At 34.5% G+C, this 16,450-nt stretch overlaps 1 protein-coding gene across 1 annotated transcript; it reads right to left on the bottom strand.

Moving 5' to 3' along the window:
- Positions 1-7,794: 7,794 nt before the first annotated feature.
- Positions 7,795-9,739, bottom strand: LOC145037915 (cytochrome b5-like). Its single transcript, XM_078986669.1, has 4 exons — positions 9,623-9,739; positions 9,381-9,487; positions 8,443-8,509; positions 7,795-8,334 (listed from the first exon to the last, which is right to left on the bottom strand). The coding sequence occupies exons 2-4, from the start codon at positions 9,465-9,467 to the stop codon at positions 8,075-8,077; spliced, it is 414 nt and encodes a 137-aa protein (XP_078842795.1). The 5' UTR covers positions 9,468-9,487; positions 9,623-9,739; the 3' UTR covers positions 7,795-8,074.
- Positions 9,740-16,450: the final 6,711 nt, after the last annotated feature.

The following is a 16,450-nucleotide window of genomic DNA, read 5'->3' as shown; positions in this document are numbered from 1 at the left end:
GATCTTGGAGTTGTGCAGGCCATAAAGGAGCCCATGGAGATTTTCTGTGATAACGAAGGTGCGGTTGCCTTGACCAAGGAACCGAGGGATCATGGTAGATCTCGACATATCGACAGAAAATATCACTTCATTAGACATCGTGTAGAAGAAGGACAACTCGTAGTGAAGAGGATATCATCAGAAGATAACCCAGCAGATCCGCTTACGAAGGGACTGAGTAGGGTTAAGCACTTGCAGCATGCTAGGAGTATTGGGCTGAAGGATGATATTAGTATAGATTAGATAGTATTAGAAACGCTTAATAGATAAATGTAATTAACATTTGATGATTAAATAAAGGAGTTTTATTTATGAGTAAAGTTACTGTCACTTGTTAATTGTTTAACTATTGTTTCACTTTGCATGTTTTGACTTCCAGAATAATTGAGTTTATTAGGAATAATCGAATTGTTCAAATGGTCCACAATCGTTCATATGTTGGGAGTAGACATGAATGAAGATTGTCATGAATTGGTGTGTAGAATGTCTAAATGGTGTTAGACATAGCAAGGGTTGCTGCAACGTTCATGAGTGCTTATGAACTGGTTTTGAGCATTGGAATATACCCGCGCTTGCTGGAATCACTTTATGGATACGATATAAAAGGTGATCACAAGACTATAATATCATATAGTCTTAAAACCTAGATATATGGTTTATTATTTGTTAATTGATTGTACATTGATAATGCGAAAATGCATCAGTAACTTGGTGTTATAAAACGCATTGTTGTGTATGGTTGGTTAATGAATAAGTAAATGCATATAAGTCGAAGTTTATCTATAAATTTTATCCTAAGAGGGTAGAAGAGATATCTTGGCCACTCGATGATTTGATTTGACTTATGTGTCGGGCCCGGTCAGAACTGAATTGATGTGTTTGATTAAGTTCTATGTCAAATAAATCGGAGATCGAGAAATCTAAATGCTTGACTAACCATTCCATAGGATTGTCAGCATGATATCTAACACAGGACTGTAAGATCCCTTATCTAAAGGACAAGATTGATTAGATTAGAGTTGACAGCGTCTTTGAGAGCTACGATTGCAAACCGAATTGTACTTGTATAGTTACTAGACTTATCCAAGTGGGAGACTGTTGGAATAGTGTCTAAGGCTGCAACTATATTAGGCAAGTATTTGATCCGGTTGTGCATGGTCCTTTTGGGTTGCCTTCACCATAGCAACTTGATGGATGATTTGTTAAAAGAGAGTAAATATTATAAGGAATAATATATGGTTATTTGATTAATATAAGTCATAGATTAATTGGAGTTAATTTGGTGACTTAAAGAGATTAATTAAATAAGAGGGTATAAACTGTCAATTGTTTGATAGTTACACTTTAGACTATAAATCCTTATCCTAGATAGAATGGACGATTTCTAGGGCTTGGATAAGCCAAAATCGTCCATAGGGTTATCTATGGAATGGATTTGGATAGCCTTAAGAGAAGATTATCCAATTAGGGTTTAGGTTGTAACCCTTAAGGTGTCTACAAGTATAAATAGACCCTAGGGGTGAGGGAATTCGACACACCATCTAAAGTAGAGATACTTTGGCCGAATTCCTCCCCTATCCTCTCTCCTAAATCATCTTGCTTGCTATTGGTGTTTGTAAGCCATTAGAGGAGTGACATTTGTGACTCTAGAAGCTCCAAGACAACAAGATCAACAAGGAACTCAAAGGTATGATTCTAGATCTGTTTCAATGTTGTTATTTAACCTAATTAGTCATTAGAAGTCTTGGATTCAAAGCATGTTTAATTAGAAAGCCTAGATCCAAGCATTAGGGTTTTGCATGCGCACATAGGAAAGTTCTTATGGCTAAAACCCATCACATATAATACTCTCTTTTGAACTTATCATATGATTCAGGGAGTGACTGAAGAACCCAGTCCACAGCCAACTTATTAGGGAAAGACACACCCAACATAATCAACCTATCAATGTGTGATTTCATCCCTAGGACGTGAGCACACACGGGTTTACCATCTTCATGTTCCATTGCTAATAGGGTTTCGGTGATCTTGAACCTTTCAAATCTTTGTTCTTGTGGGCCAGGGATAACAATGGGAGGAAGAGGAGGAGGAGGAGGAAGTGAAATCAAGCTAGTCCACATTGATCCTTTATTTTGGAACAAGCTTTCACTTTCAACAGGAACACCTTTTCCTTGGGATTCGAAAAGACCACGGTTAGAATCAGACATCTACAAAACGGGAGAAATTTCAAGTTAGTTGATTGAATCCTTAATGAAACACCCAAATGAGACATTAAGGCTAGGATCCAACAACATTATTTACACATTAGAAGAGGAATGTCGTAATCCAACATGAAAATAATTTGGAGGCAAGTGAATGACAATTCACTAATTCTTCACCATGAAAAACATAAAGGCTTAAGTTTTAAAATGTATTTGAGAATTCCTAGATTTCCTTTGAGATTCATTGAACCTTTTCAATGGCATGTTTAAATCTCGATATGCCCCTCTCATTTGTGGCTGGGATGTCGAGGATCACAAAGTGGGTGTGAATAACCATGCACATGTACATGGTGCCCTCATTGTAACAGTCGTCTATTCGATGTGCCGGTAAACCACACACGCTCCATCAAACTATGACAAACAATGAGTCACCCTTTGCCACCTTTGCTTAGAACCAATTAGTGTGTCAGTTACCCACACACGCTCCAGTAACTTCTTAGCAAGGGTGCAAAGTGCAATTTCATGGGATTGCATCAATTTCACTTTTGCCTAAAGTAACTAGGATTGGGAATTTGTAAAAGTGTTTAGTTACTTTACATAGATTCGTTATACTTATTAATGAAGAGAGGATTGCCCTATCCTACCCGTTCGGCTAACGACCCTCCACCAATCAAGGAAGCGGTGGGTAAGAGTGGATACCCATTAAACGAGCATTTTATAGGCCATAACCTTATACCCCCCCCCCTTATAGATTGGCTTCGTGAATGAGGCCTACTAATAGTAAGACTAGCATTTTAGTTATACATATACATGTATTAATCTTGTAATACTATAATAGTATAGGGTGTATTTTAACCTTTTAAAATACTAGGTGGTTTAAATTTTATAAATTAAACTTTTAATTAAACATAAACCATATCATTATGGATTTATTAACTCTCTTATAATTATACACTTAATTAATTTAATAAAACCATAAGGGTGTAATTTGAACTTTTCAAAATTAGGGTTTTAGAATTTAGACTTTCGAAATTAACTTTTAATCAAACAATTTAAATTCCAAAACTTGATGGCAGGTTTTTGAACCTTTTCAAACAATTAGGTTTTAATCTCACCTTAAAATTTTCAAAATTTAAGACTATTCAAATTAAAATTTTAAATATTAAAACTCTTGATTTAACAATTATCTTGAATTAAACTATTAATTTAAATTATTAAATCATAAGGGATTATAAAACATAAAGGATAATTACCAATTAAACAATTAATTTATCCTAATCCTTTTAATCCCTCTAAATTTCAAAAATCATGGGATAGGATATTTAAAAATCTTTAATTACCATATATAACCATTAAATGATAATTATAAGATATGGGATAATCCAAATCCCTAAAATTTAGGATCTTATCTTGGGGAGGAGGCTAATCTCGAAAATCCTAGGGTTTGCAAACCCTAGATTTCGAAATCTTGGGACTTAAGGAAAGGATTTGAAAAACCCTTACCAAGTTTTCGCAAATCAAGGTTTAGGAACCCTAATCTCGAAATTTTGCCTCCTAGGGTTTATTGGCTATAAACCCTAATATGTCAAGTTCATACAATTGTATAATACTAAAAGAAAACAAGTTAAACAAAGGCTCTGATATCACTGTTGGGTTTTGAACAAACAATCCTATGTGTGCATGCAACCCTAGATTTAGATCTATGTTTTCACTATTAGATATACAACATTATGAACACATGAGGAACCCCAATATGCTCCTAGGAATTTCGAAATTCATGAGGAAAGATAGATCACATACCTTTTATTGTTATACTGCAATAACAACTCAAATCTTCAAACCCTAAGTCTTGAAAGCAAGTACCACAAGTGTAGTACCTCTAATGGCTCACAAACACCACAAGCAATTAGAGAGGCTATAGAGAGAGAGAGAGAGATGAGAGAGGTTAGAAATCAGCTCTAGGAACCCTTGGGAATCAAGTGGGTGATTTCTTAAGGCTTAGGGTCTTTATATAGGGTAGAGATTAGGGTTTCAGTCCTTATCCTTATCTAGTTGCTTGCCCATCAAGTAACCAAAAGATAAGCCTTGAAAGCCCTTATATTTGGACGATTTCAAGAGCCTTATCTCCCCTGAATTCGTCCACCTCTCCCCTAGGGCATTCATTACCCTAATTTGCAACTATCACATAATTACAATTCAGTCCCTACAGTTTAATTAATTACAGTTGATCACAAAATTAATTCCTAATTAATTATTGACCAATATTAATTAATCAAATATGATTTCTCCTTTAATATATTATTCCTATAATATATTAATAAATGATAATAACCTCTTTCTCTATTGATTCTCTAGTCAAGTTGCTTTGGTGAAGGCAACCCAAAAGGACCATGCACAATCGGGTCAAGTACCTACCAAATATGGTTACGGGCTTAGACACTAATCCAACATATACAACATATTGGAAATCAGGTTCGATCATGCTACACTAAGTGTACACCTTAGTACGCCCCACGTACTCCTCATAATGCCAAAACTCATATTAAGCACTTAATGCTTAAGTCTAAACATCCAAAACACAAATCTTGCACATGGGAAACGTCTTAAATGATAACGTCATCAACTTGATACCTTTGCATGGCTCAAAGAGGCCAAACATGCATTCTTAACACTCTAACTTCATATTAAGACCATCAACTCATGCATGGTTGAGCTTAATCCATCAAGATGCCAGTTTTATGATTCTATAACACCGAAAATACCAAGAAACGACCAATACAAGTTCTGGAGTAACTTCTACTCACAAGAACCAAACCACGGGACCAAAACACACCAAATATAATCCCAAATTTAGATCTAATTTAAAGAGTCATAAAGTTTGAAGCTTTATACCTCCAGAAGCTTGTAAAGGTTAAGAGAGTTTTGGGTCTTCAAGCTTCAAGCAAACTAATCCTCATCCAATGAGCTCTTCTTCTTCAAGATGCAACAAAACACACACCAAAACACACGAAAGGCTCAAATTTCTCTGAAAAGGGATTAAGGTTTCGAGGTAATGCTTTAGGGACACTAGAGGCTGGTAATGAGAGAAACCTTGGGGAATAAGGTGCTTAAATAGGGTCCCAAACCCAAAAATTAGGGTTTGACTCTGACCTGTATACGCCCAATGTACTGGGATGAACCTTCGTGATCACTTAAGCCAAGTATGCCCATTGTACATATCTTATACGCCCATCGTACTAGCCAAATCCTTTTCCCATTCTAACTTCCAAAGGCCATAACTTCTGCGTCCCAACTCTGTTTTCAGTGTTCCTTATATGCTTGGAAAGGTAATGAAAATCCCTACAATCCCATCTAATTTCCTTAGACTTAAAACCTTCTAAACTAAAATCCTTAATTTAAGAAAATATTTGAAGCATCACTTTTACCATTATACCCTTGGACTCTAAAGCATAAACTGAAATCTTGGATCACACAACCTATATAATCTACACCCAGTTGGGTCTAAAACCTTTGAAGTCCAAGGTCCTAACTTCATCCATTTAATACTCATAAATCCCGAAATAAAAAGCTTCTTGAAACCGGATGTTACAATTAGAATTTAAAGGAGTTAAATTCTCTTATGTGTTTGATTGACATGAAATGAAAATTATTTTCTATTTGGTTTTTCAAAATTGTCAAAGTAATTAGAAAGTAAATTATGTGATATAACCAAAATACAATTTTATTGAACTTTTTAAACTTATTATATTTCTAATAAAACGATGAGGCTTTCATTAATTAAATTGGTATCCGGGTAAACCAACGTGGCCTTGCTAGCGTAGGCGTAAGCGAATGGGTGTGGGTGTATATGTAAGGGTGGGCATCAACATCAACTTGTTGTCATAGATGCATGGGTGCAGGTTTGGGTGTATAGGTAAGCATGGGTGTGTATTTGTTGTATGAGTGTGTACATATAAGTGTGTGTGTGGGTGTAGGTGTGGGGGTATGGTAAGGTGGTTGGGTGTAGGAGTGGGTTGGAGTCAGGGTGGATAAGGTGGGGTGAAACAGGGTATGTATATGGGTGTGATTGTTAGGGTATGATGGAGGCGATAAGGTGGGGTAACATGGGCATATATGTATAAGGATGGGGTGGGTGGGTGGATGAATGAGTTGTGGGACAGATGATGATAATTTTTTTTTTTTTTTTTTGATTTGATGAGCATGGCTAAAATAAAGAGGCGACAGAATATTTTTTGTTTTTATGATAACACGTAAGGGATAAAATCTAAAATTTGTGCCCTTAGCCAAATAATAACAAATTCCTTTGGACGCATAATTTAATGGAACTTAAAGAATTCTAATTCTTTTGATTTTCTCAACCAAACACAATTTTTTTTATTGGAATTTACGTTTAAATTCCTCAAAATTCTTTTGATATTTGTGAACCAAACACCCCCAAAACGTCTGGTTGAAAAAGATAAACCGATGGACGGCAGTGGAAGTTGCAACTTTAATTTGAAGCTGGAATTAGTAGTTTCTATTTGTATAGAAATGTTTGACAAAAGTATATGTAAGTTTTTTGAAACATGTAAAATTACATAAAATACGTAAAATAACATAAAAGTAAGAGCATGAGTTTTTATTTAAGGGTAATATAGTAATTTTGTTATAATAGTTATGAATCTTTTCCTTAAACGTTACTTGAAATACTTTTAGATTATGGGTTTTTTGTTTTAAAATAAGCTTCGAGTTCATATTCCTAATTGAAGTCTTTTTAAAACGAAAAGTTCTTAAAAACTTTGAAACACTTGTTGCCCAACATACTGTAAATGAGGACTCCTTTGAGGTACTACAACAAATAGAACCATTTATTTAGAAGATCATACAACTCCATTAATACTCTATCGACAAACCAAATTTATTTATATGAAAAAAAAAAATCAAAACATAACCATTTAACCCTTTACGTTTTTGGCCACTCTTAACTAGCATACGAGAGGTTGTTTGGTAACCTGTGAATAAATCAGATGTTATATCTAAATCGTGTTCGTTACAGCCTCTAAATGACCTCCGAACAAATCAAAATCAAACGCCTTGAAACTGCTTATGAACGGTTAAACAATCTCTTAACCATTAAGATGTTGGAACCATTCAGTTCAACGTTTAAGAAAATTTACCAAACAACCCCTAAATTACACTCGTTACTAAATCTCAAACTAATTTCAATAAACTTGTGGAGCTAAAGCTAAACTCACCACTAAATCTGAAAATAATTTCAATTGTTATGTACAACAATTGTTAGACATCGAGAAACCAAAACCTGATAGATACCTAAGAAATCTTTCTCAAACACATACATGACAAAAATTTCATGGTGAGGTCCATCTCTTTACAGAGAATGGGACTTTTATTAGGGTTTAAAAGAAAGGTAAAAATGTAATTCGGTTTCCAACTTTATTAAGAATTTTTTAATAAATTAGAATGAAACAACTAATTAAAAAAATAATAATAATAATCACCGATATCAAAGCTCAATAAGCATAATCAAAATTGCTCAAATCCAAACTCTGAAAAATGTTGTAAACTAAGAAGCATGTTAAATAAACAAAATCCCAAAGAGTAAAGACTATATAGAAGCCTCAACGCCAAATATGACTTCTGTTGCTTCATTATGTCCTGATTGAATACAACATTATAGATATATATATAATATATGTCATTATGCCCAAAGCAACAATCGGTTTTATACTCTCCAAGAACAACCTAGTTGATAAAGAAAACAGAAATCCCAAATTCCATAATAGAAAGAGATAATTTGAATTACAAAAGACTTGACTTGAGTTGAGATGAAAGATTCAAGCATCTTTTTTGGCATAAAAATAAAGGGCATATGCCAAGAGCATGATGATTATAGGAAGAAGCAACATTAAAATAGTGTTGTTGGATGATCCAGCAGCAGAAGCTTGCTTTGAACCAGAAGCTGAAGGCGGCTTGTAGTACTGTCCTTTCTGTGGCAAAGTGTTGACATCGATATCACCCACGTAGTAATCTTTCAACATGTCCCGCGCATTTTGACTGTGCCCCACATCTTCAAATTCCTCCGTTGCATCTTTCCCTACAAAATTATTATTTTTTATTTTTTTTTTCAAAATAAAAATGTGTTATTATGATATATTTATTAAGAGATAAGAGGAAATGAATTTGTTGTCAAGTGTCCTCTTACTGGTGGCTAACACTAGCACTTCATCACCTCCAGGATGATCATCTAGAAAAGGTGTAATGTCATACACCTACATCACATACAAAAAAAAAAAAAAAACGTCAATTCATCATTTCCTCTGAATCCTCTCTTCAGATTCACACACCTTCTTTTGGGTTTTGTTTGGTTTTATTTTATTTTATTTTATTTTCGAGGCCTAATATATTATGTAAGCCTTTATAAAGGCCATCTTGCTTCATTCTTATCTCCTTTCTTTTTAAATTCTTTTGACAGTTTCAAGCTGTCTTGTTGGTGATGGTGCACACGTAAAGCCTAAAAATAAAGCTTTTTTGTTTTAATAACATAAAATCTAAGATCAAAAACTAATTTTTTATGACTGTAAAAGGTTAAGATATATTCACATACGATGGATAGAAATTATCATCCAACAAGCACAAAATACTTTTTTGTTTTTCTTCAAAAGTATTTTTACTGATCCCCACTACCAATTTGGGCAATGTATTCTATTTTATTATAAGGCTATTACTTATTAGAATGATATTCCGATTTACGAGTTTGTAAACAGTAGAGAATATTGAGGTATGATTTGACCCGTTTTCTATAAAGGAAATCCTTAATTGTATAAATCTGACTTGTTACCAATAAAAAATTTCTCAATTGCGTTGAATTGCCCCCTTGTAATCACGACAAACATCATGCTACCATGCTAAAATTGTGAATCCCTAATCAAGTTTTTGCCCAGAAATACATGCATTTAAATAATTATAAACGCCAAAAAAATAAGAAACGTGATTTCAATTTCAGAAACAAAAGTCAATGTTGAGCCATATCTGATTATCACATGCAATTGGGATGTAAGAGTACTAAATAGCGACAAACAAGCATGATCGGATATTTAAGTTTAGCAAAGAAGTAGAAAACGATTTGTGAAAAGATCTGACCTTTCCTGAAATAACAAGCCAACAATCCTCTTTCGTAGCGTGCTTTGAAACCTCTTCAAGTGAAAGAACTTTGGCCTCTGAACCCATTTCTGATCTGCCGCTACCAACTACGATCCATCAAAAATTTAGGAGAAAGATCGAAATCGTTAGAAGTAAAGCTAAAACAAACCTAAAGATCGAAATCGTTAATTCGATTCCGTATATTCAGTGAGAAATCTAACGATGCGTGAAAAAATAGGTACCAGATTCAGAATATGAATTGTTTGCTCTGGAGCAGCGGAGCAGCCAACCTTTTGCGAAATTCAAGTGGTCACCAAAAACTCAATATAAATACAATACAGTCATCTCGGATCCGGCCCATTAACTTTCTCATAGTTAATATATTTGGGTCGCCTCGTTGCAATATACTAATATATACAACGATTAAATCAATTATTTTATTTTTTCAAGTTTACTCAACTAAAAGCTTTTTGGAGCTATATTGGGTTCTCTAAATCAATTATCAATTATTTGTTTATAATTTATCGCTATTACCTCGAATCTATTTTGGTTGTTAATCCCTTTAAGTTTTTTACATCACACGTTTCTATATATCTTAAATCCAAGTGTTGGTGGATATTTTTTATTTCATTTTAACATTTATATTTAGGAAATTTTCAAAAAAAAATTAAAATTTTGGATGAGCTTATGATCTAATCGTAAATTAAATTTTATTAATGAAAAATATAGAAAACCGGTTATTATAATTATTTTAACCATTTTTTTACCTTTTCAGTAGATTACTGTTGAGGTAACGTCCAAATAGGCTAATGGGCTGACGTGGCATCTTAGGTAACATTCTTTCTTTTACAAAGTAAAAAAAAAAAAAAAGGAAAAAAAAAATATCAGATTTTTAAGGTAAAGGGAGCAGATTCGAATCCTTTACATTTTACTAACAAATCAAACAACTTACCATGTGAACTACAAGCATCTATTGATATTAATTTTTCAAATGTATTTATAAAATCTTAAATCCCCCACACATTAAACCTTGTATTCTCATTTTTTTCATCTCTAAGGTGATGTTTGTTTTTCGTAAAAAAAAAAAACCCTCCTTCAGACCTCTAATTATTGTGCAGCACAGCACACACGCAATACTTTTAATCTTACAGTTGTTTGTTTTCTAGGAGTCTTCAGAGTAAAAAACACATGTGTGTGTTTTGTTTGGTGCAACATTTGTATTACCTCTTTCAACCCCTTCTTCTTCTTTTTTCTTGCTGAAATCTTATTTTAGCTTTTTTTGTGTTTTTTTTTTTGTGTTTTTTTTTTTTTTTTTTTTTTTTGTTGATTTTTTTAATATTGAATAATGATAATTTCTTGATGAAATATCATTATTTTTTGCTAAAATATCATTATTTTTTCTGAAATATAATATATTCTTGCTGAAATGTCATACATTATTAAATTTTTGGTATTAAATATTTTCGGTTTATAAAATCAGTTTATTTTAAATTTTTAATATCTGCAGCAACATGCAGATGTTAAAAAAAACAAACACGCTTCTTATTACAGTTTGCATTTGTTTGGTCTACATCTTCTATTGCAGAGGGTTGCAGAGGTCGTCCGCAGACTTCATAAATTTTTGCTTCCAAAAAACAAACAACACCTAAGTCACCTAAAACCCTAATTCATTTGGAACCTTGAAAGTGACAGCTGTCGGATAACCTATTGTCTTTCGCGTCACCTTCTTCCTCCAACAATTCCTCTCATCCATCGAAGATTCTACATTTATCATTGTTTATCTCCGCTACCATCGACGTCGGATTTGTGTAGTCTACTTTCATTGATGTTATCGTCGTTTATCTCTGCCTCCATTACCGTTGTTATCATCATTTATCTTTACTCCCATTGACGTCATCTTCACTTGTTCTTCTTTTTTGTTCTGAGTTTAAGGTTTGATGCTAATGGTTATTGGTGGTCAGGTGGTCGAACTTGGAACCAAAACGAATTTTCCGACGGTGAAGATATAATGGTGGTTGTTGGAGTTATCGATACAATTATTGAGAAAATCGGAGGTTGCAGACAGACGAAGGGAATAAGAAAGGTTAGGGGGAATAATGAGAATCATTTAATAATTTATCAGGACATTATATACATATTTGAAGAAACAATATCAATAAATGCTTCTAGTTCACATGGTAAGGTGTTTGATTTGTGAATGAGAGGTGAAGGGTTCGGGTCCCTCTCCCACTCTTTTCCCCTAAAAATTTGATCCTTTTTTCCTTGTAAAGGAAGGGTATGTCACCTAAGATGTCATGTCAGCTCAAAAAGTCCATTTAGAAGGCTAAGTCATCAGGTAACCTGCTGAAAAGGGTTAAGGCGATTACAATAGTCAGTTTTCTGTCCTTTTTCATTAATGAAATTTAATTTATGACAAGATCATAAACTGATCCAAAATTTTAGGATTTTTTTTCGAGATTTTCCATTATATTTTTATAGAACAAATTACTTAAATCATCCTTATGATTTGCAAAAATTATATGTTTGATCCCTAATGTTTTTTTTTGTACTCAGACGGTCCCTAAGTTTTGATTTTGTTGCGTGTTTGGTCCATTATAGACATAAAAAGACCATGTTGTCCTTGTACTTCTTTTTAGTTATTTTTAATTTGTTTATTATTTATTAAATATTGAAAATAAATTAAGTGATTTATGAATAAGTGAGATCCACTACCACCACCACTATCTTGCTAAAGGAACCGAAACCACCACCCTTTTTACCTCAGGCAACCACAACCCTTCACTTTCGGAACCCACCATGTATGTTCGTATTTTAAATTTTAGAAACAATCAAACACTAAAATCATAAACAAACCAAACCACCAAAATCAAATATTAAACAACAAACAAGCATTCCAAACAGTGAAACTGATATCAAAACCAAATTTGTTTTCTTATTTGAATTTTAGAAATCAGTGCTTTATTTTAGGGGTGGACCACATATTCATAAATCGTTTAATTTATTTTCTATTTTTAATAAATAATAAACAAATTTAAAAAAAAACTAAAAAAAAGTATAAGGGCAATATGGTCTTTTTCATGTTTGCAAGGGACCAAACACAAAATAAAATCAAATTCTAGGGATCGTCCGATTGAAAAAAAAAAAAAAAAAAAAAAAAAAAAAAAAAAACGTTAGGGACCAAACATGTAGTTTTTGCAAACCAAAAGGTCGAATTAGTAATTTGTTCTTTTCTTAAAAATCTTGTACTTTCAATACTTTGTTTTATAAAATAAAACTTTTTATTCTTTTATTTTTTTAGAATGTCTTTTTGACCCATCTATTTTGAACCTTATAAAATATCATTTTCACCACTTTCTTTTCTAAACTTTTGTATTTTTCCCCATAGTATATATGTAACATCCGTTTTCCAGATGGGTTCAGAGTAAGGCATAGAGGAGTCAAAGGCACGATTTTTGGAAAAAAAAAAATGCATGTCACCACGTGACCATGAGGATGTCACATCTGGAGGGTTATCACGATGTGACATATATGTGGTCACGTCGTGAGGTAGGCTACAACATAAGCCCATGATCTTTTAGGGTTTCATTTGTATTTAAGCACCCTATACTTAAATTTAGGGTTCATTATCAGCCTTCATCACCTCAAACTTCATAAACCCTAACCCTATCCACTTTTGGTGGATCTTGGCTTATTTTGGTGGTTTTTTATGCTCTTTGAAGGAAGTAGAAGGATGATTGGTACAAGGATCAAGTAAGCAACATCTTTTCATATTTGATATCACCATTTGGACAATTTGTAAGGATTCAATCTTCTACCTTTGTAGTTTATCCTCTTATATATAAATTGTACAAGTCCTTTTTGGTCCATGGTTTTGATTTGAGTGAAATGATGGAATAAAGTTGGCAACTATATGGTCCTCATGAGTCCCTTGAGTATCATACCATATGGATCTGAGAATTGGATGTGGTTTATGAACCTAGCATGATTTTGTGGTCATTTTCATACCTTATGACCTAGATTAAATAGAGGACATGCATGGAGCATGCATTGATGGGTTTTGAGCATAAAAACAAATTCTTATGTGTTCATGCAACCCTAATGCTTTGGATCTAGGTTGTCACTAATTAAACATGCAAACTTGAATACAAAAGAGAAACCCTAATATGCATCTATATAATCGAAATTAACCTAATACTAAGGTTTAGATACATACCTTAATTGTTATGTAGTAATAAAGATTAATGCTTGTAGATCTTGAACTCTTGAAAGCAAGTGTCTCAAATATGACACCTCTAATGGCTTACAAACACTCTTTGCAAGAGGATAAGAAGGAGAGAGGAGGAGATATATTATAAATTCAGCTCTTCTAGGTTTGGAAGCAAGGTGGCCGAGAATCCAAATGGTTAGGCTCCTTATATACTTAAGGTTGCTTAGTCCCAAAGCTAGGGTTTGCAGGTGGAAACCCTAATTTCCTGCTTAAGGCCTAAGCAACCCATGGACTCCTTATTTAGAAGCCTTGGATGAAAACTTATAGGGCCTCCCTATAATTTTCGTCCACTGCTATCTAAGGAGTCCATGAGCCCAGTTTCACAAATATCAATGATTTGCAAACCAACCCCTATACTTTTAATTAATTCCTTTAGTCCCAAAATTAATTCCAAATTAATTTCTAATTAAATATTAACTAAATAACATGATTTCTAATTAATATATTATTCTCATAACATATTAATAAATCATTCATATCAATTTATTATTCCAATTAATAAATTCAATTTCTTTCCAAAAGTTATTCCGTCAAGTTGCAAGAGTGAAGGCAACCCAAAAGGACTGTGCTACTATCAATTCAAGTATATACCAATTATAGGTATGGGCTTAGACACCTAATCCAACATGCATGTCCATAAATTTATCATTTTTATGAACCTTTGGAGTCCTTTAAAGCTTTCTGGAGAGTGAGAGTTGAAGAATTAATGGATTTAGGACTCAAACCATTAAGTTTTTGCCTCAGACTGTGGTCTCGACGTGACATTGAGGATGTCTTGACGTGACCAAGGAATATTTCGTGATTATATTGTTTTGATGAGTTCAAGATGTGACCAAGGAGGGTTCACGTTTTGATGCTTGTTGAGTGAGTTGTTCGTGATTGGGTTGGCTGAGTTGGTGCGAGACGAGTTGGAATCAGGATCAGTGCGTTCTCACGTCGTGACCAGGGTCGTAACCAAGGGTTGGTTAAGACGTGAGGGTTAACTATTTGTATTATTGGTTGTTGACTTTGATTTTGAATATTGACTTTTTGGTATGGTTGTATTTTGGTCAAATTGTTGGATTCATGTTATAGGTTAAGGGTTTACCTTGTATGTTTTGATATGTGTGTTGTAGCATCGATTTCATAGTGTAGAGTTGTGGTTTAGCTAATTTCATGAGTTAGTTGAATTTTCTCATTATATTGTGTAGGATGCAAGATGTCTTTGTAACTCTTGCATTGTGTGTTGGGCCATTGATATGTATGTTAGGTTGGGCCCATTTGCATGTTGGGTTGGTCCCATTTGTATGCTAGGCTAGGCCCATTGATATATGGGGTTGGGCTTGTTGGTATGATAGGTTGGGCCCGTTGATATGTATGATTTGTGGTATTTTGGGGAACTCACTAAGCTTTTGTTGAATAAGGTGTCTAAGCCCATAACTATAACTGGGATGTACTTGACCCGATGTAACATCCCAAAATTCGAGACCAAAAATTTCGTTTTGATTAATTAAAAACTACTTAATAAATTTTGCTCAATCATTTAATAACATTCTTAATATAACAATTATCAAATTTCTAAATCCCAAAGATAATCTAGTGTGGAAAACATGGTGTGATGCACTGTGATTGCCCCGAGCTCCATCCTTGGAAAAACATTAGTACATGATACAAATAGCTGAAAACCATAAGCACGAAACTTAGTGAGTTCCCCAGATACCACATACCATACATATCAACTTATCCATACATGCCATACATAACCATGAGCCATATATAACAAGCATATCTATAATCAAGTAAGGTGCTATGTGCCAAACATAGTCTTGTTGTTATTCCACGGGCCACATGTGGTCTTCCTGGTCAAGCCTGGGGCCACTCCCTGGGTCTTACAGACAAGTGCCAAGGGCCACCCCTGGTCTTCCATGCAATCATCACAAAGACAACTATACATACTACTCTACTAGGCTACTCATCATATAATGTGTTAGGAGCCACCTCCTGGTCTTTCATACATAAGAACATACAGTGCACCAGGAGTCACCTCCTGGTCTTTCATACATATTGCCTAGGGATAACCCCCGGTTCTTCCTGCCGTACATAAACTAAATGGGTTGGCATTGTGGCCGTAGACCCATACAAATAGTGAGGAGACTCACCTGACACTGCCAAAGATTCATTGAACACTTCTAACTGCTAACCGGAAACTTCTGAACTGCTGACCCTTCGGCTTCCCGCACTATCAATACCCAAAATAACATTTAGATCACAATAATCAAAAAGTCAATGGTTAAAGTCAACATCCAGTTGACCTGACTCGTCGAGTTGGTCTACCAACTCGTCGAGTCCAAACTCCTCCAATCCCAAAACAACCCTCGACTCAACTCGTCGAGTTTAGCAAGAACTCAATGGGTTCTCCTTCAACCATACTATCGGGACCACCTCCAACCGACTCGTCAAGTTCATCCTTGAACTCGTCGAGTTCACCATCCACATATGAATGTGTCTAGCCTGTGACTCGCCGAGTTGTATGAACAACTTGTTGAGTCCATCTTCATAACTAAGAAGATTGCCTTAGACTCGTCGAGTTCTTCCTTGAACTCATCGAGTACGATGAACTTCATGACCATTATGGACTCGAGCCGACTGAGTCCCTTTCCAAGCTCACTCATACCCTTACCAGAAGGGTTTTGGGGCAAGAACTGGCCTGACTCGCCGTGTCCCACAACTGACTCACCGAGTCTCTCTATATCCAACACTATTCAAATGATTTCCGACTAGCTTAAAGCATCCAAGACCCAGATCTGGCCTCCTAGGATTGTGA

The sequence above is a fragment of the Lactuca saligna genome, chromosome 3 (assembly GCF_052625555.1).
Source record: "Lactuca saligna cultivar CGN05327 chromosome 3, ASM5262555v1, whole genome shotgun sequence".
Taxonomy (NCBI): domain Eukaryota; kingdom Viridiplantae; phylum Streptophyta; class Magnoliopsida; order Asterales; family Asteraceae; genus Lactuca; species Lactuca saligna.
Note: the sequence above shows the minus strand (reverse complement) of the source record. Positions and strands in the feature narration are given on the sequence as shown.